Source organism: Sceloporus occidentalis, unplaced genomic scaffold, assembly GCF_023333645.1.
Source record: "Sceloporus occidentalis isolate IW3139 unplaced genomic scaffold, rSceOcc1.0.p SCAF_2, whole genome shotgun sequence".
NCBI lineage: Eukaryota > Metazoa > Chordata > Lepidosauria > Squamata > Phrynosomatidae > Sceloporus > Sceloporus occidentalis.
Genome location: NW_028316982.1, coordinates 121444446 through 121468771, shown reverse-complemented (window position 1 = coordinate 121468771; position 24326 = coordinate 121444446). Strand labels below are relative to the sequence as shown.

The following is a 24326-nucleotide window of genomic DNA, read 5'->3' as shown; positions in this document are numbered from 1 at the left end:
TGAAAATTTTATTATTTTTATTGAACTGTTTTTAACGAATTCTGTATAGTTTGCTGCTGTATTGTTATGTTGTTATGTAGTTGTTGTTCACCGCCCTGATTTTTAGAAGGGCGGTATACAAATAAAAAATTTTTATTATTATTATTATAAGAACTTTTTGTAACCTGTAGCTGTTGTCAATAGATGATGGGTTTCTGTTCCTGTTGCATAGGAAAAGCTTCCTGAAATGAAAAATCTCCTAATTTTATTGTACTCCAGGAAACTGACAATATCTCTCGCTCTCAATATTAGATTTCAAAGCTATAACACTGAATGAATTGTCTAAATTGCATTCCTTTTGTGCTGCTTAATAGTACAAAGAGTGACAATTATTTCTGATTAAAGCTAAGTAAAGCTTTTATCAAGGGCATTCTAGTTTCCAAATGTGGAGTATATTTTAGCTGGACAGTGTTCATGATGGGAGAGCATAATGTCTGAGGGTTAGCTTTTTATTCCAGTCTTTAAGTAATGTGAATAATTCACCCCTGAAGCAAAATCCATTTTTGCAGCACAGTATACAAACTAGTATATCTTCTTCATTATGCAGTGTACATCTGACATATTTTGCACAACTGAAAAAAATATTTCAAATACACAAAAAACAATGGAATTACAATATAGTTTTGGTAAATTAAATAATAAGCTGGATAATTAAAGTTTCTATACCTGTTAAAAAGTGTTTTTAGCTCTACCACTATCATATTTTCAGGAAACCGGAGTGGGAGTGTTTGGAGATAGGGACATGAGGATAATTCATTGCTGTTTACTAAACATATGGGATTTTGGTTTTCTCAATCCCTTTACTTTATTCTTTATGAGCTGAGAAATTTGGCAGGTGCTCCCCAAGGTGTGAGAATTTTCAAATACTTCTTTTGCAAATGAAGTAATGGAGCAAGTTTTCATTAGAAAATTTGATTATTGCTCACGTACTTCATGTAAACAGTGCCTCTCAGCAGGAAGCAACCATTCAGGCAGGCCGTTTATTGAGCATTGAACACCTGGAGTGCTGCTGACAAGATGTGTTTGGTTTAACTTTGAAGCTTTTCATCTTCTCGTAACTCAACTTTTTAAAAAGCCAGACTGCTCCATTAATCCAGTCCAACAGAGATGTGAGCTGTGTGGCTTGGCAGACATTGCTCAACTACAACTTCCAGCATGCCTCACCATTGGCCATCCTGGCTATGGCTTCTGGGAGTTGCTGTCCCTCAGCATCTTGGTGGCCACACAATTCTATCCTTCACAATTGCATCACATGCTGTTACATTATCTTGTGTGCTAAGCCATGTGACTATTTTTAATGCTCTTGTACGCAACGGGACACTAGTGTGGGGTTTGGTCCCACTTGGTAGTTGTGGTAGAGGTCACAATAGCATCATAGCAATAGCGTCATGAAGAATTGGTGGGGTTTTCTATATTCACCAAATCTGTGCAGCACTTTTTCACATGATATTGAATAATGTTCAGACATGATACAGAAGGGATGCTGATGTTTCTATTTTGCGTTGTGTGAATGTTTACTGCATAATGTCACCTGGACAGAGCTCTGAAAATGTACTTTTTGGACTATAATACCCAGAATCCCCCAGCCTGCATGGATTGTGGGATTCTTTTTAACCTTTGTTATTGATGCTTTGGCTCAAGTTGCTGACTCTGTTGATTGCAAGATCAGCAGGTTGGCAGTTCGAGGCCTGGGTGTTGCATGATGAGGTGAGCGCCTGTGACTAGTCCTAGCCTCTGCCAACCTAGCAGTTTGAAAGCATGCATATGCAAGTAGATAAATAGGTACCACTTCTCAGTGAGAAGGTAACAACGCTCAGTGGAGTCATGCTGGCCACATGACCACGAGAGCAGTCCTCGGACAACGCTGGATTTTTGGCTTAGAAACGGAAATGCGCACTGCCCTCTACAGTCGGTTACACTAGACATTCATATCAAGAGACAACCTTTACCTTTTATTATTGCTGTTAAATCTTTATATAATAATATTACAATGGGCAGACTTCATGGCAACATACTGGTGCTGGACAAATTCATTTCCCTGCAGCCACCTTGAGGATTGCAGCTAAATTTAGAGGAAATGAGAACAGCTAAGTCAGGGTGAGTGGGTGGAAATTTGGTGGAAATCTCTGTGGTGTGGTAACAAAACAGAAACAACAATGTTGAACAGTCTGTTAAAAAACAACATTAATTGTGTGACCAAAAAAAAAAAAAAAATCCAGCATCTTCCCCGGTGCAAGGACCTCCAGTTGTGTTGAACTGAAATGCCTTTTACCCTCAGACAACTTAGTGGTTCAGGATGTTGGGACTTGAGCATCCAGCTTAGCTGGAGGGTGCACAAGGTAGATCTGACAGTTTCCACCAATACCCCTGGCACCAGTATATTATATGCAGCTGTAAGGAGAGCAGAGCTTGTAAAAGTTAATTTGAAAAAATACATTGTGACCTCAGTATCCACAGACTTGCAATCCATAGACAGCAAGCCCCTGTTGTCCCCAATGGCATTGTGTGCATGTGGCTGTGCCACCATTAGGAACACCCCTGTTGTCTCCAGTGGTGATGTGTGCACATAGCCATGCCGCCACTAGGGACAGTGGGGCTTCAGATGATGTCTGTAATGGCATTGTCCCTAATGGCTGTGTGGCCATGTTCACTCGCTGCCATTGGGAACAACAGGACTTGAAGGCCTGTGGATTTTGGTATCCATGGAGGTTGTGTGTGTATCCCCTGCAGATACCAAAAGCACACTGTACAACTCCACACTGTGGATGCAGACTCTGAGATTCAGATAGCTGTTGTCAAAAAATGTAACTTTTATTGTCTCTGATGAAAAGCAATAAAACAGTCCCCCCTCCTTATTTGTCTTATATCACTAGAACTGATAAGTGTTTATTTTATCCCTCACGGAATATGACTTATAATTGTTGTACAATTTACAAAAAGAAAGGAGTTATCCACATACTCAGGAAATGTACTGTGGGTGGGACATCAGAGGAAGTTGTGGTGCACATGGAATATAATACATACATGTACTTTGGTTATTTGAACACACATCCCCTTACATTTTTTTTGTCAGTTGCTCAAGTACATTTTTCTTTGAAAGAACAAAATGTACAAAACATTTTATTGAACTAGTCTACTGCCATTTCAAACAGAGTACATGTTGATTTGTTGGATTACACATTACCTGTGGCAAGGCTATACTAATCAAACTGAAGAAACTCTTTAGGGTGGAGGTTTTCTTTAGGCAAAAGCTATAATGCAAGAACAATTTTCACATAACATTACATGAGAAAGTGTAAGGAGATTGTGAGTGGACCAAAGCAGCAGGCACAGGATAATGCAAATAACATTAGCATCCATGTCATTTGAGTTTATGTTCCTCACATTTCATCTGTAGGGGTTTTGTCAGGAATGTGTCACTTTACCTTGGGAAGGACAGCAACTTGAAATACCTTCACAGAGTAAGAAGAGTAATATAAAAAAATTCCCACCTCCTTCAGGGAGATAAGAACGAAGGGAGAAATTCCAAATTCCAAATCACTATTTGGAAGGACCGATAATATTTGTGTTGAAGAGGGGGTGAGCAAATAGGATTTTAAGCAGAGATCTGTTGAAGGGGGTTGAAGAAGAGGATTTAAAGCAGGAATCTGTTGAGTGGTGTTGAGCAGTGAGGATTTAAAGCAGGGATTCAAGCAAGAAGGGAGTGAGGGAACGTCGGATGGGCTGTGGGGCCCGGAGGACCTGCTAAGCGAAACGGAGGAGGGTGGGTGGTTCCAGACGCCAATGACCAGTGCAAGGCCATCATGATGGAATTGGTCACCGAAGGGGAAGTGAGCACTGTGGGACATGGTGGCCGAAGAAGTGGCAGCCCAGCTCACCAGAACCACAGTGGAACCACCAATCCAAGGAGCAGAGCAAACTTGAGGAGAATGGGTGGCCTCAGACAGAACACCATAGCAAAAGCAGTCTCCACACCAGCCTCACCCACGAGACCACTGTGACCAGCCCTTGGCAAAGCACAAGGGACGACACCCCCAGACGTCAGCAAGAGCTTGCACCAGTTGCACCCAGAAGCCGACAGCCAGACAACTGGGAGTGCAATTCAGCTGTCCTATTTCTTGGCTCAGGTGGTGGTGCACATGTGGGAGTGGGGTCCTACATTCCGAAGCAAAGTTGCAAAAGTGAGGTGCAGGATTTCCCAACTGGAAGGGGAAGCGGCGGATGGGCTTGTGCAACTTTTGACACCAGAGCTGCAGAATGAGCTGCAGAATTGAAGATTCTGCTTGAATTCATGGTCACACTATGAGCCTGGTTCGAGGACCATTTCTGGCTGAAGAAGGCTTGAATCAAGTTGATGATGCTCATGTAGAGAGCCTGCTCCGTGACCGAATATGCGATGGAGTTCTGGAGATTGGCAGCGCAAGTCCTGGACTGGCCTGAGACGACCAGAGTGCAGCATTTCAAGGCGAGCCTGTGATCAGAACTGCTGAAATGGGTGAGGAGAACTGACAACCCTCAGATGGTAAGGGAGCTGATCCGACTGGCAAAGGAGGATATTCGCTTAATGACGCAATGGAAACTGGGAGTAAGCAAGAGAGCCAACTCAAACTCAAGCCATTTCCAGGAAAAAGACAAAGGAACTAAGGCTCGTGAATGAGTATGGCAGGATCTGATGCCTTAGGGAATGGGTGCAGCTGGCACACCAATTTTTAACTGTGCAAACACATTCCTGAGCACTGTAGAAACCTGAGCATTCAGGCTCAGATCTGAGTTCAGGAGCATACCCAAGCTGCAAACCTGAGTTTCCAGAGGGAATGCAGCTCCTTGCAGCACAGGTAGAATCACTATTCCATGATCTGTTTTTTGATTGACTAGGGCACATCTGTCTTACCTGGATTAAGTTTCAATCTTTTTGCCATCATCTAGTCCAGTGGTCCCCAAATTGTGCCCTTTAAGAGATTTTGGACTTCAGCTCCCAGTATACCTCATGTTCAGGAGAACCTGTCCATGGCAGCCACCTTGTCATTCCCTCTAAATGTCCCCACCCATTCATTCCTCATTAAAAGGGTGTACAGACTGGCCATTAAGACTGGCCTGGGGGCAGAGCTTGGGTGTGGCATCCACACGACGTATGCCCCGACTCTGCCCTCAGGCCGGTGTGATGCCACACGCCTTACCACATGGTGGGTGGCATCACAGCGCTCCTCTGGAGCTGTGTCTAGTTGATGGAGTGCCAAAAAGCTATGGTGCCCTTTTTGCTGTTTCTTTTTGTGCCATGGAAAGGCCAGATCATGGTTGCAGTATGCAGTTGCTGCAGCCCTGATCTGGTGCTAAAAGGGATGGCTACAGGCTCCCCCTTAGGGGCGGTCTGTATAGCCCCTAAGTCTCTCAACATAGGCTATGTTTTTCAAGGCTTTTTGTGACATCAGAGAGTGATTAAAGTTTTCGCAGAGAACATAGGATCTAAATTCTCATTTGATGTATTTTATGGACAGTATAACTCCAATATGACTTGGTTTGTTTGAAAATTTTAAGCAGTATATAAATACTTTCAATGTTAATCATATAGAGTGTGTTATTGTTTAGATTTTGTGAATACCTAACATTTTATCTTAATATTTTCAATATCAGTTTTATTGCTTATTTTAAATTTTTGTTCACTTATAAAAATTATACTTATTTTCTAATGGCTCATCTCAGAAATATTGGATTGTGGTTTCTACTTTCACATTCATGAACTTCCAATTCTTGTGACATACAGACTGAAGACTTCAGTAGGACTTCAGTGGATGTCATTAGGCTGTATAATGAAGCGAAGAAAACCAGCATGGCAGTGCTCATCATGGTTTGCATATGTTGCCCTAATAGCTTGGTGTCTAACTATGCACATTAATTGACTACCAAATTGAGCTCCATATGTCACTCTTCACATTGCTAGAAAAGTGATCAGCTGTAATGACATTCGGCACAATCAAGGTATGCACATAGCTTTCACTATGTATGGACAACATCACAGCTTCCAGTGTGAATACTGCACATTTGCAGATGGTACAGAAAGGTCCTGCGGCTATGAGGATAGCTGTTGATAGTTCTGAGGAAGACAGATTAGTATACCATTAGTGCAGGTTGAAGCAATCTTAGAACTCATTTGTAAGTAAAGGAAAATTCATTTTCATTTTTAATTTAGTTTTTGTAAAATATTTAAATTAAGAATTAAGTTTAATGAAGATGAAGTTGCATCTCATCTATAAATTTTAAGTTAAAACATTTTAATTCTATTATTTTGATGTACATGGTAATTGACATACATGGTAACATGGCAATGTTATCCAAGTAAATGAACAGTGTCCTAAAAAGACCACATCATATCCTGAAAACTATATGAAGCTTAAATGATATCAGATAAGGTTTGGGGTTGTGCTCCATATTCAAGTTCTTAGTTCTGAAGAGGAAGCTACATGAAAAGGAGCCAGACCAGCAAAGCGACTCTTGATCAATAGTAAGCAAATCATGTGGTCAGGCCTGAATTTTGTAAGAACTCTCAAGACTGGCTTGCCCTCGGATCTGAGGAACAAGTGAGCTCTGCCTTGCTGTTAGTCAAGCAATACACTGACTAGAATTTTGCCTATAAATGGCTTTGAGCAGGGAAAATAACATCCTTTCCTCACCAGAGGTAGGGAGAGGAAATAAACTCATAACCTCTAGAATAACTGAGGAGAAATGGAAAACGCTTGCTTTGGTTTTAAACTTGCCCTTGCTTCTGCAAATTCATCTCTATGTAGTTAATATTATGTGATAAGCAAGGGAAGATGTAATCTTTAACCCCATATCAGACAATTTCTCTGTCATCCACAAAGGCAAGCACTTGTATGTTTTGAAATTTGAGCAGTAGATAGTAAGTCTTACAACTGGTGTCCCCAGTATGGTGGTTGCAGGCAACAGTGATCCTGTGGAAGCTATTCAGGTTTCTGCCAAGTATTCTACTATCCTTGTTAATTAGATTATAAATGACAATTGTCAGTGAATCACCGTTTCTCCTAAACTCCCCTCCCCCCCGTGTCTTTTGGGGCCCAAAGGGTCTTCTGATTGGACAATAAACTCAAAAAAGAAAGAATAATGGTCTCTGTCTATTTGTAATGTCCTGTCTTAGGCCTGTCCTCTGAGAATAGTTATAATTGGATGTTACCTGCAAACTGATATGTGGACTACTAGCAAGGGAGACGGCAAACCATTGCCTGTGCCTCTCTACAAGAATGGCAAGTATGTAATGAGGGAGGGGTATTTCTGTCCTGGTGGAGGAAGGAAAAAGGAGAGCTAGGATCTGCAGGGAAAGAAATGAAAAGTGAATGGTGGGGGGCTGCAAAACAAGAAAAGGCAGAGGAACCTGAGCCTGTTTGTTGTTTCTAGGAGAGAAGTACATGCATTTTTAGCAGAATGTATTAAGAGACTCTTTCTGGAGATTAATTGACTTGCCTTCTGTGAAATTGGTATTCAGAAAACTGGGTTTGTAAGGAGTGATTTTCTGTGGCACAGACCTCACCTTTGGAAAAAGAAACTAGAGAGTATTGAGAAACTGGAAACATTTCTAAAGCTGCTCCAAAGATGGTTGTTTTATTGCTAAAAAGAATTAGGTTTCATCTTCAGACCCCTAGCTTTACCACATTTTCAGGCAAGTTACCTGTATTATAGCCTTACCTCTTCTTTCTGTAAAATATGGCTTTTTTCTCACTCCCTCTGCAGCTATTTTGTGACCATGCCCATGACACTTCCTCAAAATACAGGTGTACCCACTAGACCATTTACAATTATTGCTACATATTGCTATTTTCTCCTTATTTTGTGTTTATAGTATTTTGAGATTGGTTACATGAAATGATTGAATTAAATGATAAAAATTCATGCTTTGTAGCTATGGAAGGCCTAGATCTTTTTGGTACTTTATTAGTCAATCCTGTATGATAGGGCAAGTGGAAAGTGCCTGAAACCACAAGGTGATACATACCCCCTCCCTCCATTGAACAGTTTTTATAGTAATGTATTTAATAGGCTCTGGCTTTAATGAAATTCATAGTGTTTGCAAAACTAGTTCATCAAAACTAATAATGCCATGTGGATGTGAATTGATTATTTTAATTAGATAGATAGTTGAGCTTGGTTGACTAAGTATTTGTTTCTCCTCAATAATGATGTTAAAAATTCAAGTGAGCAATATTGATTTAATGTCATTTGTTCCTTTGAAGAGAAAGTGCGAACTCTTTGTATCCTCACTCCAGCTTCATTGTGTCCCATCACACACAATTTTCACCAACAACTTTGCACTTTAGGCCCAACGCTTTGACACTGAAACACAAGCCAGTGGTTGATATTCAGTTAGATTACCGTATATACTTAACTATAAGTTGAGAAATTTATGCCCAAAATTTGACCCTGAAAATGTGGGTCAACATGAGTTAGTGTGGGGGCAGTCAGGCTGAAAAGAAGGAGGAAGGGCGGGCTCTTCCTCTTCAAGCCTCCCCTCTGATCCTGGGCTGGAGAGAAGGAGAAGGATGGGGTCTTCCCTCTCAAGCCTCTCCTTTGACCCTGGGCTGGAGAGAAGGAGGAAGTATGGGCTCTTCCTCTTCAGGTCTGTGACCCTGGAGAGAAGGAGGAAGGGTGGGCTTTCCCCCATCAAGTCTGTCCTCCGACTCTGGGCTGGAACGAAGGAGAAAAGGCGGGCTCTCTTCCAACCCAGCAGTCTCCCTAAAATTTACACTTGACTTATCCATGGGTCACATCACATCAGGCCCCAGAACCTGAACCCGACTTATACATGAGGTTGACTTATACTCGAGTATATATGGTATAATCCTTGGGCAATCCTGTAGGATTAAGGATATCCACTGTGTAGACAAGATGGATATTACAACATTGGGGTAATCTATTTAACAGGGAAATGTTGTACTCATTTCAGATGCTTCAGGATAAATACACGAGCAGACAAGATCAATGTTTTTTATTTACCTGCAACTTATATCAATTATTTGGAATCTTTTTGGTAAGTTTAATTTAATGGATACAACTTTACCGGAACCAATTAACTAATGTATGCTGTAAGTAAAGTGAGCCTAGCAGAAAATGTGTACCACAAGGGTGAGGAAACTGGCCCTCCAGCTCTGTTGGACACTAACACTTACCAAACTCAGCCTGTATGGTCAGAGATCAAGGAAGATGGAGGGCTACAAATTGTTCCTCCTGATGTATAAGATGCTGTTACTTTTCATGTACTTAGGTTGACATTTATGAAACTGCAAATGCTAAAATGTTTTTTCGCAATCAATAACAGCAAAAGTCAGAAAATTATAGCAGTTTATTGTACTACTAGCTTCTGTAAGACTATTGCCTCAGTATCCCTACATATTGCCAAGATTCTGTGGCATGTTTTTTTGCAGTCAGTTCATGTGGGACACTGTCCAAACATGAAGATCCACATGGTTTGGGTCACAAATACTGAATATACCCTAGAACACACACAGCACTCTGCACACAAATGGGGAACATTCATAGTTATGAGCAAGGGGTGTTTTGAATGAAAATAATCTCCTTGATGAACACCATAAACATCCAAGGAATTCAACGACTTCCTAGAAAACAGTTAAGGAGGCGCTGCCTTTATAATTGCCACGGCATCATTTCATTTTCAATAAAAGCTGCTATTCAAAGGCTATTGCTCCTGTTAACAGAACCAACAGAGAATTCAGTATTTTCTTGTAACTCTGACTGTTTTTTGTTGTTGTTAGAGTCTAGCAGTTGTTCGATTTTTGTTGTATTTCTAAAAATCAAGAATTGGAGCCAATATTTTTAATGGACTATATCAATTATGTGTATGTTTTGTAGTGATGTTTCTGTGATATTCTCCTATATTGCTAAAGGTTAGTGTAGCTTGGTCTCTGAGAGAGTGAACTGCAAATCAGAGAGTCCAGGTTTGAATTTTGTATGTGCCATGAGCTTGCCTAGATGACCTGAGGTTACCTGTACTCTGTTTCATTCCACCTACTGCTAAATGAGAAAAAAAATAACAAAAAAGACAAAAAGATGATTTATGTGACATGCTCTCACAGAGACTGAACTGTTGTATGAATGCTGAGGATGACATACAGCCAACTTCCTTGGAGATTCAATCCTTATACCCAAGTACTATTTTGAGGAGGGGAGATTGCACTAAAATTATTTGTCAGTTTGTCTAGTTGGTAGCAGTATAGATTTAAAGATTTGGATATGGATGTAGATACAGCAATAAACGAGAGCCAGGATGGCATAGTTTGAGCATTGGACTATGATTCTGGAGATGAGGGCTCAAATCTCTGATCAGCCACTGGGTAACCCTAGAAAAATCATACTCTCTCAGCATCAGAGGAAGGCAAAGACCAGCCCCCTAGGATCAACACTTGGCAAGAAAACCCTGTGATAGGTTTGCCTTAAGGTTGCCATAAGTCAGGAATGATTTGAAGACAACAATAACAGAGACAAATATTTTGGGGTAGTTCTGTACATTTTAAAATCTAATTACAAAATTAGCTCTGCAGTGCATCCTATTTGATTTTCTGTTTGGTGGGAATACGGAACATGTTCCTAGTACAAGAACTCATGTGACAGTATAAGAGACCAGTAGGCAAGAGAACCTTGATGTCTAAATTTCAAAGATATCATATCTTCCAAAATGAACAATTTAAAACACTGGCAGATAAGCTCTTTTGTTAACATTTCAACTTAGCTGAAGTAAAAGTTTATTGGCTAGTTTTAATAATAAACATCTTGTTTTTCTTTATGTGAAATAATGGCATTTAGTACTGTTCATGTGTGGTGGTGTGTATGCTTTATTTTGCTTTTAATAAATCATTTGTAGATGGGTCCTGAAGGTTTACTTAAAGGTTTTCTGGGAGATAAAATCCCTTTATGAGAAGATGAGGAAAATACATGCCTTGAAGATATTCAGAAGGGTGGGAAAGAGTAAGACTATTAAATTAAAAAAAATAAAGTGCTTTAATTTCTTGGAGAATTGTTGAGAAGGTCAGCTTTGCCTGACCTTGGAAGTGATGCTACACATAAGCAGAAATGCAGATTAACATGTCCCTTGAGTTATGTGTTGGTCTGAGCACCAACCAGATTTGAAATTGACATTATTATCAAGGCTTGTTCTTTTTTAATTCTGCTTTTTAATGCTGCCTTTTTTGTACAGAAAGGTTGACTTATTCATTCATTTGGATTTGACAATGCAGTATTACAGATGCCTTTATGAAATCACTAAGCATCTTTTCAGAACTGAAATTACAAATACCTTTGTTGCATTTTATTAAAAGAGTTGTGCAAGATAAGAGAAATCGATAGGATTATCTTGGGTGCCCTTATGAGATACTGGATGTGAGCTTCTGAGATGATTGCAGCATAGTAATAATGTGACTGTTGTAAAGTTGAGTTTTCCTCCTATTATATAATATATATATATATATATTCATCCATGTTTGAAATGTTGAGATACTGCTCTTATGCTCTTGTTCTTTTCATGTAGCAGTGTTAGTAAATGTGCATTTGTGAGAGCTGAAAATACAAAGAAATCCTGTGTAAAAACCCTCACTCCATTACTGGTGAAAATCAGAACACTTTCAGTTTGATACTGACTTGCAGTAGTCTTCAGCTCCTATCACTAGCCATGTAAAAATTGTGTTGAAAAGAGGGAGGAGTAATGGTGAGGACAGTTGCAGGAATTATGCTCCTAAAATTATAACCGAGGAGCTTTGGATTTGTAGTTTCCACAGCATAATGACTCCATTTTGGATGCAAACAGGAAATGATCTCTTCAAGTGTGCTGAAGATCGATCACACTTTCCATGTATGAACCACTGGGGCATTTTGTGTCTCTATCTCTACTTACCTTTTATCCTTCTTAGATTCTACAGTCACCCCTCCGTTTTCCCAGCTTTAAAATCCGAGCCTATTGCGTATCCGTGGGGGGAAAACAGAGGGGAACTAAATGGGGTATGTTCCCGCAGCACATGCTAGCACACACTCGCAGACACACACCACCATTCAAGCCAATGGGGCTTGAATATTGGTGAGTTTCCGTTTTTGTAGAGGGGCTCCAGAACTGTCCCCTGTGAAAACAGAAGGCTGATTGTACTTTGTTGTTATTTGGGAAGGGAAATGTATGTGGAATGAACATGCTTGCACTGGCAAAGGACTATCCAACTATCCATGATCTATCCAACTTATTAAGCTTTGGGGTTTTGGGGCATAGTAGAAAAATACAAAAAAAATCTGAACAAGGTTAAGAGGACTTGCCCTTTATTTCCTTGCAAGTGTTCTTTGACGTTGCAGTGTTCTTAGATGTTGTTTCCATATGGGCAACAGCAACGTTAGCGCTGTATACAACCCTCAACTTAATTTCAAAAGCCCTCTGCAAGCAATCAGTTCAGACATCTAGAAAGAGTAGTCTTTTCTTCTTCTTCAAGAGCCTGTTGGTTGAATACAAAGGGGGTCCCAAAGAGAGAAAGAAGCAAAATGATTGTACAAAGGAAAGGGAAAAAATGCAGGGCTGTTCATTTTTGTCCCAGGTCCTTCCCTCCACTAGCTTCAGCCTTACATATTTGTCTCAGGTCCTAACAGACTACCACTGAGAGGAATGTGTCCATCTACAGAAAAAGATTGTTCACCTCTGATCTAGTTGTTAACCACTGAATACTTATTTTAAATTTGTTTTATAGAGGAGTTCTAAAAGAATGGCTGGTAAATACTCATTGATGGCATCATTAGTGATACATTTGTGATTTTTGCTCCCAACCCCTCCCATTAGGTTATTTGCTATCTAGAAGAGAGGGACAAGCAGGATCACCTGAAAAGCCACTCTCTGATCTGGGTCGTGTCTCCTACTTGGCCTATTGGAAAAGTGTCGTACTGGAATATCTTTACTGCCATCACGAGAAACAGATCAGCATCAAAGGAATGAGCCGAGCAACCGGGATGTGTCCCCATGACATTGCCACCACCCTGCAGCAGCACAGCATGATAGACAGGAGAGAAGAAAAGTCAGTAAACATTACGTTGCCTTGTCATCTTCTGATTTGTATTTGCTATCCCACTTTTGTTGTTGTGTACATTTTCCTAGAGTTTCATTTCATTTTTGTTGTATATGAACATCTTGAGAAACAGACAGGAAAGCATTCTGGATTGGGACAAGCCCCTCAGTCAGAACTGACAGGAACATAGGAATATAGGCAGGAATGAACATAATACCCACCATGAGGACAGAGTTTTCCTTGTTTAGAGAAGAATGACATGGTGTGTCTTTCCTCAGAAGTTTTGTTTCCCTTGGAGGAAAAGATGAGGTGAAGATACAGTGTTCCCCGTCATATGCAGGCGCACTACATGTGGCTTTCAGCTTATGCTGAAAGCCGCACGGCAGAAGAGCCAATGGCGTGTGCGCTCATGCCATGTGCACTGTGCCACGTGTACTAGCCACACTGTTTTCAATGTGGCTTGGCCATACACGGTATTTGCTTTACGCAGAGGGTCTGGAACGGATCCCCAACGTAAGGAAAGGGTGCACTTTACAAAGCTCCCATTTCACCTCTATCTGCCTGAGGTACAGAAAGCATAATGAGTGAGATAGCTGAACAGGCTATTCTCTGGGTCTTTCTGAGACCCTCTTTCTCCCTATCCAACTGGCTCCTGAAGAAGCCCTGAAGAGCCATGTGTAAGTCACTACTTCAGACTGAGCAGTGCACAGAGTGACAAAATGAGGAAAGAAAGCATGTAAAACAGAAATGGGGAACCTGTGACCTTCTAGATGTTCTTGGACTCTGATTCAAATCAAATTCAAATCATTCACCAGGCAGCAAGGATTTTGGAAGATGAGATTTACAGGGCCACAGGTTCCTCATCCCTAATTCTCATCAAAACTATCTTCTCTGGATCAGTTGGAGTAACTTGAAGATGAGCAGGGTCATCATTAGGCAGCAGTTCAGTATACAGGAAGTGTCCCCTACATGACTCCTTATGCGTGGTAGTAAGAACAATTCCAGGATTTCCCAGTGGAGAGAAAAGAGCCCAGATTACCTTTCCAACCCCTGGGTCTCATTCTTCTTTTGTTTTCTCTTTATGAAAACACTGTGTAAGTATCTGAAACTAGACAGAGCAGTTTGAGAATATTCTGGAGCTTTAGCCAGGATTCTGTAGCCTAGTTCTCTCTTCTAGAAAAGGAGGAAAGCTTTTGCCTAAATTAGTAGGGTGGGCACTTTTCCATCTTAAATCAGTTAGGATTGCTGGGTGACCAACACCTTGGTGGAATACTCTAAATCAGCGGTTCTCAGCCTGTGGGTCACAACCCCTTTGGGGTCAAATGACCCTTTCACAGGGGTTGTCTAAGACCATTGGAAAACACATATTTTTAATTACAGTTATGAAGTAGCAACAAAAATAATGTTATGGTTATAGGTCACCACAACTTGAGGAACTGTATTAAAGAGTTGTGGCATTAGGAAAGTTGAGAACCACTGCTCTACATCAGCACATTAGATGCCTTTGATTTCTTTAGACCACAACTCCATGATTGGTTTTCCTTTCAGAGGAAATTTGATTTGAAATCCCTTCATCTCCTCCAGTTACTATTATCTAAGGGTAAAGCAGATGGCCACCAGAGAGAGCACTCCCAGTTAATTTGCCCAGTTTCTTCCCAGAGAGCCTGTATAACTCTAATACTGTTTTCAGCATCAAACAAAGACATTTTCACTCTCTTAGATTTTTAAGTGTATTTTATTGTACAGTTGCCCCTCCTAATTCATGGATCTCGGATCCGTGCCCTTGATTACCCGCAGAGGGGCAACCTCTGCTCTTTCTAATTGTGTGTGTGTGTGTGTGTGCGTGCATGCATGGCTTGAATATGCGCGAGCCTCCGTTTATGCAGGGGAGGGGTCCAGAACAGATCCTCCGCAAAAATGGAGTGCCAGCTGTAGTAGTTTTTAGAATGCTGATAGTTGCTATATTTTATTAGTGTGTTTTAACTTGTTCTGTAAATCCAGCTAGAAATCTTTGTATAGAAAGCTTTTAAATAACTAAATAAAATCTTTAAGAGGCAGACTTTTTGAGGGGTGGAATCCTTTCCTTTAGATAGTCATGCCTTCTTGTCAGTACTTTAGTAAGCAGGGCTAGTGATCATCGCCATTAGCTTTGGTCCTCTGTGCAGTTGGACTTTGCTGTTTTATAGCCTTAAGTTCTTCTGTATAGTATTTTAAATGTCTAGACCTTTTCCCTTTCTTTCTTTCTTTCTTTCTTTCTTTGTCCAGCTATGTTCATGAGCTCGACCCCAGTCTTTACTAGCTGTTCTTACAATCTTTTCTCCTTGCATCCTTCTACCACATCCTTGGGTGATCAAGATTCTGGAACTTCATCTCAAAGTATTTTGGCCAGGAATACACCTCCCAGCCTCTTGGAGCAGAAAGCATTTAGAAAGCAAGAAAACTGATCCAGTAGTCAAGTACAAGAAATAACAATTTCAGTGAACAGAGCTGTCATGCTGAGCTGAGTTGAACCCAGTTTGTATGAGTGAAACTGCAATCTCCTGATTTCCTCCCCACTACAAATAACATCAGAGGTCACTTGTGATACTTTGTCTTCTCATGATTGACTGGGATGTTTCTTCTGTCATGGATAACAAGATGAATCTAACAAATTTTCTGGGTGTTTGAAAAACAACAGCCAAAGTCTATGGTTGGGGAGAAAAGAGTTTCATTTGATATAAACAGATGCTAACATTTCATCCTCTTTTCCCATTCTCCCTATTCTTTTGAGAGCTTTCAAAGATGTTAGGTCTATGCTTCACCTGGCCACTGCAATATCCAGGAAGCTTGACAACATCTATAAGGACACACTTTTTTAAAATTCCTTCTTCTTCATTTGTCTGACCCAAGAGTCTATGTTTGTGCATTCTGTGCAAAGGAGAGACAATATTGGGACTCCAATCCTGAATGACAGCTAAGACTCATGTCTCTGTCTCAGATGAGAAAGGGCCAGCACAGTTCAGTTGGAAAACTGGAACTAGAGGCAGATTTACTGAATACTAATTCAGATTACATATCCTCATGAGCCTGTCAGCCATGGGAGCATCAAGCCAAGGAAGCCCAAGTTAAAACCTCCCGGGGGGGGGGGGGGGACCCTGAGCCTTCAGCCCCATCCTCAGAATGAATCCATCACCACACCAGGATCCTTGCATTTCCCCATATATTAATATTCCTATCAACAGGGAACTAATAGAAAAGAGTTCAAGTGCTAGATTATATGCCAGAGACCTTTCCCTTTAAACCCTCCTAAACCTGGGAGGAGTGATCTTACCATTAAGTATTCCTTAACCCCCTTAACAACATGACAGCATAACAATGACTGTGCAGCTGTAGTCATCATTGTTACTTTTGATTTTAATCCCATTTTGGGAGAAAGGCAGGATATGAATCCAAATAAATATATAAATAAATACTTCTTGATAGTCTATCGTATATCAGGTTTTTTTTTTTTTAAAGACATGCAAGAAGTCTTTTCGGATAGAACACAGATCAAACAGTGGGATATGATGCAAGAAAAGGGCCACCTCTAAATGTATATATTTGCCAGACAAAAGGATTAGTCAAACTGCTTGCTTCTTTAAGACAGTTATCTACTCCAAAGAGTGAGGCGAGCTTCATGCCCAATCATTTCTTTCTCTTAAGCCTTTATTTGACTCCCTACTGTTTTATTTCCTTCTCTTATCCATTTCAGTGTCACTGCCACACTGTCTCATCTGCTTAGAGTATTGCTTTCTCAGAGTTTTAACTATTATTTGTTAGAGTTATTCTGCCAAGTTTATCACCCTTCTGCTATTGGGGAGCCCTCTGAGTTGCACCTCCTTCTACACTGCTCTCTCAGAAGGTCTACTGGCAAGGTATCAAAGAGTGTGTGTGCCCCTTGCACATTTTCACAGAGCATTTTTCTACTTTTGCTCTGATGAAGCAATATACCACCCTCAGCATATCTGTGGGATCTGTGAGTTCACCACATCTAGCAAATTCTGAATGGTTGTACTTTATACCATTCTTCCATGGATAAATGAGGAAGACCAAAAGATACTTTAAACAATTCTTTCAACACTGTCCATTGGTCACTGAAGCTATCATGTTGTAGGATAATATTATCCTGTCTTATGTTTTAATGTTATGGCAAGTGCCACATCAGTCTTTTGTACTACATGGACAACTACCGTACCTTCTAGTTGCTGCATCACAAATACCAACAGTACATTTATATATCAATGCTCATTTCTTTCATCCCATTGGTCATTTTTGAAAAGTACTATCCAAAGACCAAAATCCACTTCAGTTTAATGGAGCTCATGAAAATTTTCAGGTTCTATGCTTTCTTCCTGAATAAGAGGACTTCTATCTTAATATCTAGTGCCTGCTTCAGTATTGCAAAAATTCCAAACCGAGAGTAGCGCTGTTCTAAAGGCTTCTCATTTGCATGGTTTACATGCTTTTAAAAATAAGAACCATCAGATCTTGTCCCTGTCTGAGTGTCCAGCAACCACTTAGTAAAATTGATTTTCATTATCTCCAGCTTTCTTCTACTACTACTACTTCCACTATTCTTCAGCTTCACCATCAAAATGGTGGTGTGCTCACTGTTGCTTCCTTTCTACAAACTAAACATGGTCTTGAGAAATATGTTCAATGTTTCATTAATTAATATTCCATTATTGTCCCAATTTGGGATCCAAGGCACTCAAATAATAAATTAAAGCATAATACATCTTAAAAAGAAATATAATAAAATATTTGATCTATTTGTCTGAAGTAAATTCACTAGACATATTCCAAGTCTGCATATTTATTGTTTGATGCTGCAATTTATTTTCTTGTGTAGTTTTTAAAAAATCAAAATCAGCTAAAAGAATGACTTGGCCTTAAATTAGTAGAACAGAATTGTCCTTTCTACATCATTTTGTCATATCACTACGTAGAATTTAAATACGGTATATATGGAAACTTTCCTGTTTGAACCTCTTGACAGGACTCTTAGACAAGGGTGTTGCATGTTTGTCTTGCTTGTGAGGTTCTTTCTTCATAGAGTTGTCCTTGGCGAAAAACACATTCAGTAATTTGCCCTGACCTTCTCTTTATTCCCAAGAATAATTCTGTTTCCACTTTGAAGAACCTGCTCTTTCCTCTTCTCCCCTGTTCTCTATCTAATAGTTGCAAAGAGAAGGGACGGCACATTTTAAATCTCTCTCCTCTAACTTGATGCCCTGTAAATGTTTTGGCTTACAACAACAACCAGCTCAGCCAGCAAGGCCAGTGACCATGAGTGATGGGAGTTTAGTCCAGAATATTTGGACTATACCATTTAGAGAAAGTTGTTTTAGGCTGCATCCACACTGTAGAAGTAATCCAATTTGATCTCACTTTAACTGCCATGGCTCAGTGCTATGGAATTCTGGAAATTGTAGTTTTGTGAGACATTTAGCCTTTCCTGTCAGAGAGCTCTGGTGCTCCAACAAACTACAATTTTCAGAATTATGTAGCACTGAGCCATGGCAGTTAATGTGATGCCAAACTGGATTATTTCTGCATTGCAGATACAGTCCCTGATTTTAGATAGTGCTGAAAATACTAAATAAATAAAATAAAGCTCATTACACTACTATTATGCTACTATTCGCTACACTACTATTTCTTTGGTGCAGCCCTTATGTGAAAAAGGCATCAGTTGTCAGTATAGTTAGGGGTCTGCAGGAATATAGTTCTATGGCCTGTTCCTTTTTAGGAGTTTATGTACCACAAAAAGTCCAGACATCATTTTTGGTGAGAGGAATAGCTTCTACTGGGAAAGATGTGTATACATACATTTACAGGCATTGTAGGATAGACTCTTATTTCCTTGTGGAAACTTTCTTCAGAGGAATAGTTCTGCAGAGTTATTCAGTCCTGAACAGTTTATGATACAATCAGAAAGACATACAAACATTTTCCAGTATATCTGGTTCCAGGTGAGGAATTTACTCTAATCCTGAATGCTGTTTTATTTTCAGAGAGGAGAAATAAATTATTGATACACACCTCCTTTTCTTTTCTTCCCTCTTAAGCATTTTCTCTGTTTTCATTGTTGACATTTAAAAAAGATTAGGTGATGACATTATAGGTTTGTACCTCTGGTCATTTTAGTTGTAATGTTTCATAAGCATCATGGTGGTATGTACTAAATGATGGTGGTAACTTGTGATATCCTCACCTAAATGTTACCTGTCTTGACCTGCATTCTTCTTAGCACAATTATGTCATGATATTTGATTCTTTGGTAGTGTCAGTGGCCTGTACACTGCAGACTGTACCAGGAACAGGAGCGACAATTTGGTGAAAATGGCTGTAAGCTGTCATTAACCATCTTGGGTGCATTCTTATGGAAAGGAAGGATATAAATCTAATAAACTTCCACCCTGGATTAAAACCTGCTACAGCTCTACATGCCCTCCTACCTGTTTATTTGTATATTTCTCTCCTAATACCAGATGTGTTTAAATTGTAGATTTATAGTAATTAAAAGGGAAAAACTGATTTCAAGTCACATGGAGAAACTGAAAACCAATCCACGCATCAACGAAGTAGATCCAGAAAGCTTGAGGTGGACCCCCCTTTTAGTTCCTAATGCAGCAGTTTCTGAGGAAGAGAGAGAAGCTGAAAAAGAGGTAATAGACTCACAAGACTGGCAACCACTTCCTAAGCATTTATGAAAGTGGATCTGCCCACAATGACTGACATAACATACTAAATAATACTGAATTGCCATGCTCGCACAGCATGGTGAACATGGCATAGCACACTGTTGATTTATTTATATAGGTCCACTGGTTTACAGTGCACTGAAGAAACAGTAACATAGGTACTAGTGGCCGTTGTCCCAAGAAGTTTATGGTATAAATTGGATGAGTATGGGAGATGCAATAGCAGTAAAGCAGGGAGGAAATGGTAATGGAAACAAACAGTGGAAGTTAATGTGAGCAAATGGTCTTACACATTCTTAGTTTTTACATCAAATGGTGATGAGGTAGGGGTCAGCTAAAGGGTTCAAAGGGAGGCTAGAAGTGAAGGTTGACCTGTTGTCTGAGGAAAGCCATGTAACTTTTCAAGGAGGTGTCTAGGCAGAAAGAGCAGCATGAAGAATGGCAAGTGTAGTTTAACAGAACAAAGAGGTAAGATAAGAACCTAGCATGTAGAACATAAGGAGGAGAGGATATGGATTTGGGCAGGATATGGTGAATGGAAAGCCTATCTGAACACTCTGATCCTTGAAGGGCCAATGTTTTTAGTTTACAGACTTCTTGATAAAAATGAGAGGACTGTGCTGTGATAAGGTGGCTTGGGTTGGGAGGAACATGTAGTCAAGGTGAAAGCCAAAACTTTAGCCAAGGAAGAAAGGGATGGGTTTTCTTTGAGATGGAACATGACTGGTAGATCAAATAGAGAGTTATCAAAAACATAGTGTTCTGTATCATCTTGGGCAAATGATAGTATTGAGCCTTCAATAATAGCTTTATATTTATTTTGCAGAGGAAAGTTAAATGGCTTAAGCTGCTGAGTTCTAGTAGTATCTAACTGTTCAGCCCAATTGTTTGCACACTGTATTTGTTTATGTTGGACATACAAAGTTTTGAACAGCTTTATTCTGTGTTTTACTGCCTCTGAATTGCCCTTAGGTACATGAACTGCAGTGAGGTTAGGTGCAGGTTCAATAATTCTTTTGTGCCATTCAGATCCTTTGTGTTTATGAAGTGTTCAAAAGGATGCATGTTCTTAATGTAGTACCACAAGCTCTGAAATCATTTTTACCTCTTTAAATTTATTCTTCTTTGGTTTCTTCTCCTGATAGTTGTGGGCATTAAGATGAATTGGCTGATATGCTATTGCTTAGCACTAATCAGAACTGACTTACTGTAATTAAAAACAAACAAAAATAGCGTAAAACATGGCTAGAAAATGTGTGGCCCTCCAGCTGTTGCTAGGCTGGAGTTCCCATAAACCTTTAGTTTGGCTATGTTGGCAAGAGCTGATGGGAATTCCATGCTAGTAACATCTGAACAGCCATGTATTCCCCACTCTTGGCTGAAAAAACAATGGCTGACTACTGATTCAATAACTTTCTACCATACCCTCTCTGCCCCTCAGGCTGAGCGATTGATGGAACAAGCAAGCTGCTGGGAAAAAGAAGAGCAAGAGCTGTTTTCCACAAGAGCTAACAGACAATTGTCAGCAAAAGTGCAATCTAAAAACAAGTATTTGCGATCTCCAGAAAATGTATCAGTAATAGTAGAGAAAGGGCAATCCACAGAGGCACCAAAAGAAAGCAGTGGAGATGAAGAGGAGGAGGAGGAGGAAGAAGAGGAAGATGTAGAAGAGTGTATGGATGGACATCATCAAAATTCTTCTCCCAGGCTGTCAAAATTGCAGGTGTTTGCTGTGAAGAGAAAGGTAAATTGCTTAAAAATTGGATTGCCTGATTTATGGAATGATTGGCTAAAGACTATTTGTATAACGACAGTCAGAGTTCATTGAACAATTAATTTTTCCTCATTCATCTTATATTACCTTATTTTGATATTTCATCATCATTTCCATTCCCTATAGATTTCTAAAATCATGAGTCATATTAAATTATTACTATTGCCTGGCTGTAAGTGATACTAATTGAAATGTATTGGGAAAGTATGACCCGGTATAAATGGGCAAAAAGCAGCATCCTGCAGGTGATTCTAGGGTTTGGGAGTGCGCACGCTTCGGAACCCTAGTTTGTGCCGGTGGTGCCATGACTGTGTGGCCCTGCCCACACGCATCCATGACACAAGCATGGCGCAGCGTCTGCCTGTCCAGGCCCCACACTTGCTCATTGACGCGCCACAGTGCACCAATGGTGCACTGATGATGTCCGCACGCGCCAAAATGAACCCAGTTTTTCCAGGTTCTTTTTGGTGTGGAGGGATGCCACACAGTTTGGCTGCTGTGGCGTCTCTCTGGAGTAAAAAGGCCACCTCCAGCCTGCTCTTTTGGGGCGGTCTGGAGAGCCCCTATGTCAGTCTTCAGTGGTTTGAGTTTTGGATTATGACTCTGGAAATCAAAGTTAGAATCCCACCCTGGCCATTGAAATTCAGTGGGTGACCTTGGGTAAGTCACAGTCTTTCAGCCTGAGAAGAAAGCAAAGATCCTTTGAACAAATCTTGCTAAGAAAACCCCATGATAGGTTCAGTTTGCCATATGTTGGAAATGATTTGATTGAACACAACAGCAACAAATTTTCTTGGAACTAACATAGTGACATTATTGCTGTGTCTTATCCCAATCCTAAATTAGCTTTGTCCATCAATCATTCTCTCTTTCTGGTCTTGGCTATGCTGCTCTTTTCTTACTAGCAAAACATCGGTCACATTTGTCATACTTTTTGTATTTGATGTTACAAATAGAAATAACTCTCTAGTTCCCTACTGTCAATCAATAACAGAGCATAGAATCCCCACTTTGCTTATGAATGTGCATTTTAAGAAGAAAAAAATACTTAATCTATACCACCACCCTACAGTAAAACACCTTTTTTTCTTTGTTGATTCATAGTTTTTTGCAGTGTTAATTCATCTTTGGGGTGAAGCACACACCGTGGTCCCAAGGGCATTTGCTGCTGCATCCTGAATGGGGTGCAAAAAAGGACAGTAAGAAACCGCTCCTTTTGCGGCCGGATTTGGGCTGCGTTAGGCAGCCCCAGCACAACCTCCACACAGCCTCATGTGCATGCCCTGACCCCAGATTGGCCTGATGGTGGCTCTTTTGGGTCGTCTATTTGAAGCTTGTGTTACTTTAATATGTGTACTTTAGTAACTGAAAGATCTCAGTGGTTTGCAATGTATACCCAAGCTATAAAGAAGCTTCCATTCTTGAAGAGTTAAAAACTTCAATTTTCTATTGCTGATTTAGGCCCAATATTTTTGTATTGTGATATCAGCTTTCTTATTATCAAAACATTTGACTAAAGTTTTAATTAAAGTTTGCATTGCTTAATAAATTGTTCTTAATCACTAGTGAATATATTTTACATGCTCAGCAAGCTATAAAATTAGCTTGATAATAGCATTTTAAAATAAAGATTATTTTGCCCTATACAGAAAGTGGTTTTAAAGGCAAATGTAATGTTAACAAGTCCTAATTCATGTTATTTTCCTCACAGAGTGAAGTATGTATATGTACCAGAGATTTATTTTATTTTATTCTAATTACTAGGATGTAACTACATCTGCCATTGAAGCTGTCATGGTTTTCTTTGAGGCACTTTGCTCTCCACATATAAATAGAAGTGCAAAGAAAAAAGTGCTTGTTATTGTGGTAGTGAATCAATATATAAACAACTGCCTCTGGGTACTTGTGCAGCTTGTACACAAGTTTTGACTCTAGCACATAAGGAAGGAAGCAGCAGGGATTCATAGAGGGGAAATGTTTAACAGTTAACATATGTTCTGTCCCAAAGTTCAAGATGAAGATGATTCAATATGCTACACCAATAGTTCTCAATTATTTTCCCCAAGACCATTTAAAAAATGTTTTGGATCTTGACATGACACTTGTAAACTTATTTTTGTTCAGTGACACACAGCATATACACTCATCCCTCCATATTTACAGATTTGATTATTCATGGATTTGATGCATATGTTCTCTCTAGGAATATCTAGGATTCTAGGTCCTCCTCCAGTGCAACTCTGTGGCCAACTTTAACTGAAAGATCTAGAGATTCCTAGAGAGACTACTAGGCCTTTGTAGCTCCTCCAGCGCAGTCCTATCGTCAGTGTCTGTCAGACATTGACCACAGAGTTGCACTGGAGGACCTAGAGATTCCTAGAGGGGTGTCCTCTCAGGTAAAAACATGGTGTTTTGGTTATTTGCGGTTTCCCCATATTCACAGGGGTCTTATGCCCCTAACCCTAGCGAATATGGAGAAGTGTATTTAACCCACAGAAACATAGAATCTTAAGAATTGAAAGGGACCACAACAGCCATATAGTTCAACCCCATGCCATGCAAAAATATTCAACTAAAGCTCTTCCACTTATGACACACAAACCAAGACCTTCACCATGTTTTACTTCTTCATTTTTAATACACCCTCTTCCTTCTGAGCCCTTCTCCAACAGATGGTTGCACCCATCCTCTTCCTGCCTCCCCAAATCATTATTAAAAGTAAATATTTTTTATGAAGCA

General features: G+C 40.0%; 1 protein-coding gene across 7 annotated transcripts in view; it reads left to right on the top strand.

The window, feature by feature from the left end:
* KAT6B (lysine acetyltransferase 6B) overlaps positions 1-24326 on the top strand; it is a 119323-nt gene that overhangs the window by 74008 nt on the left and 20989 nt on the right. For all 7 annotated transcript variants that reach the window (XM_089510744.1, XM_089510741.1, XM_089510747.1 and 4 more), the window contains 3 exons: positions 12866-13097; positions 19618-19777; positions 21255-21557. In XM_089510744.1, coding sequence (XP_089366870.1) covers positions 12866-13097; positions 19618-19777; positions 21255-21557 — 695 coding nt within the window. The remainder of the gene's footprint in view (positions 1-12865; positions 13098-19617; positions 19778-21254; positions 21558-24326) is intronic.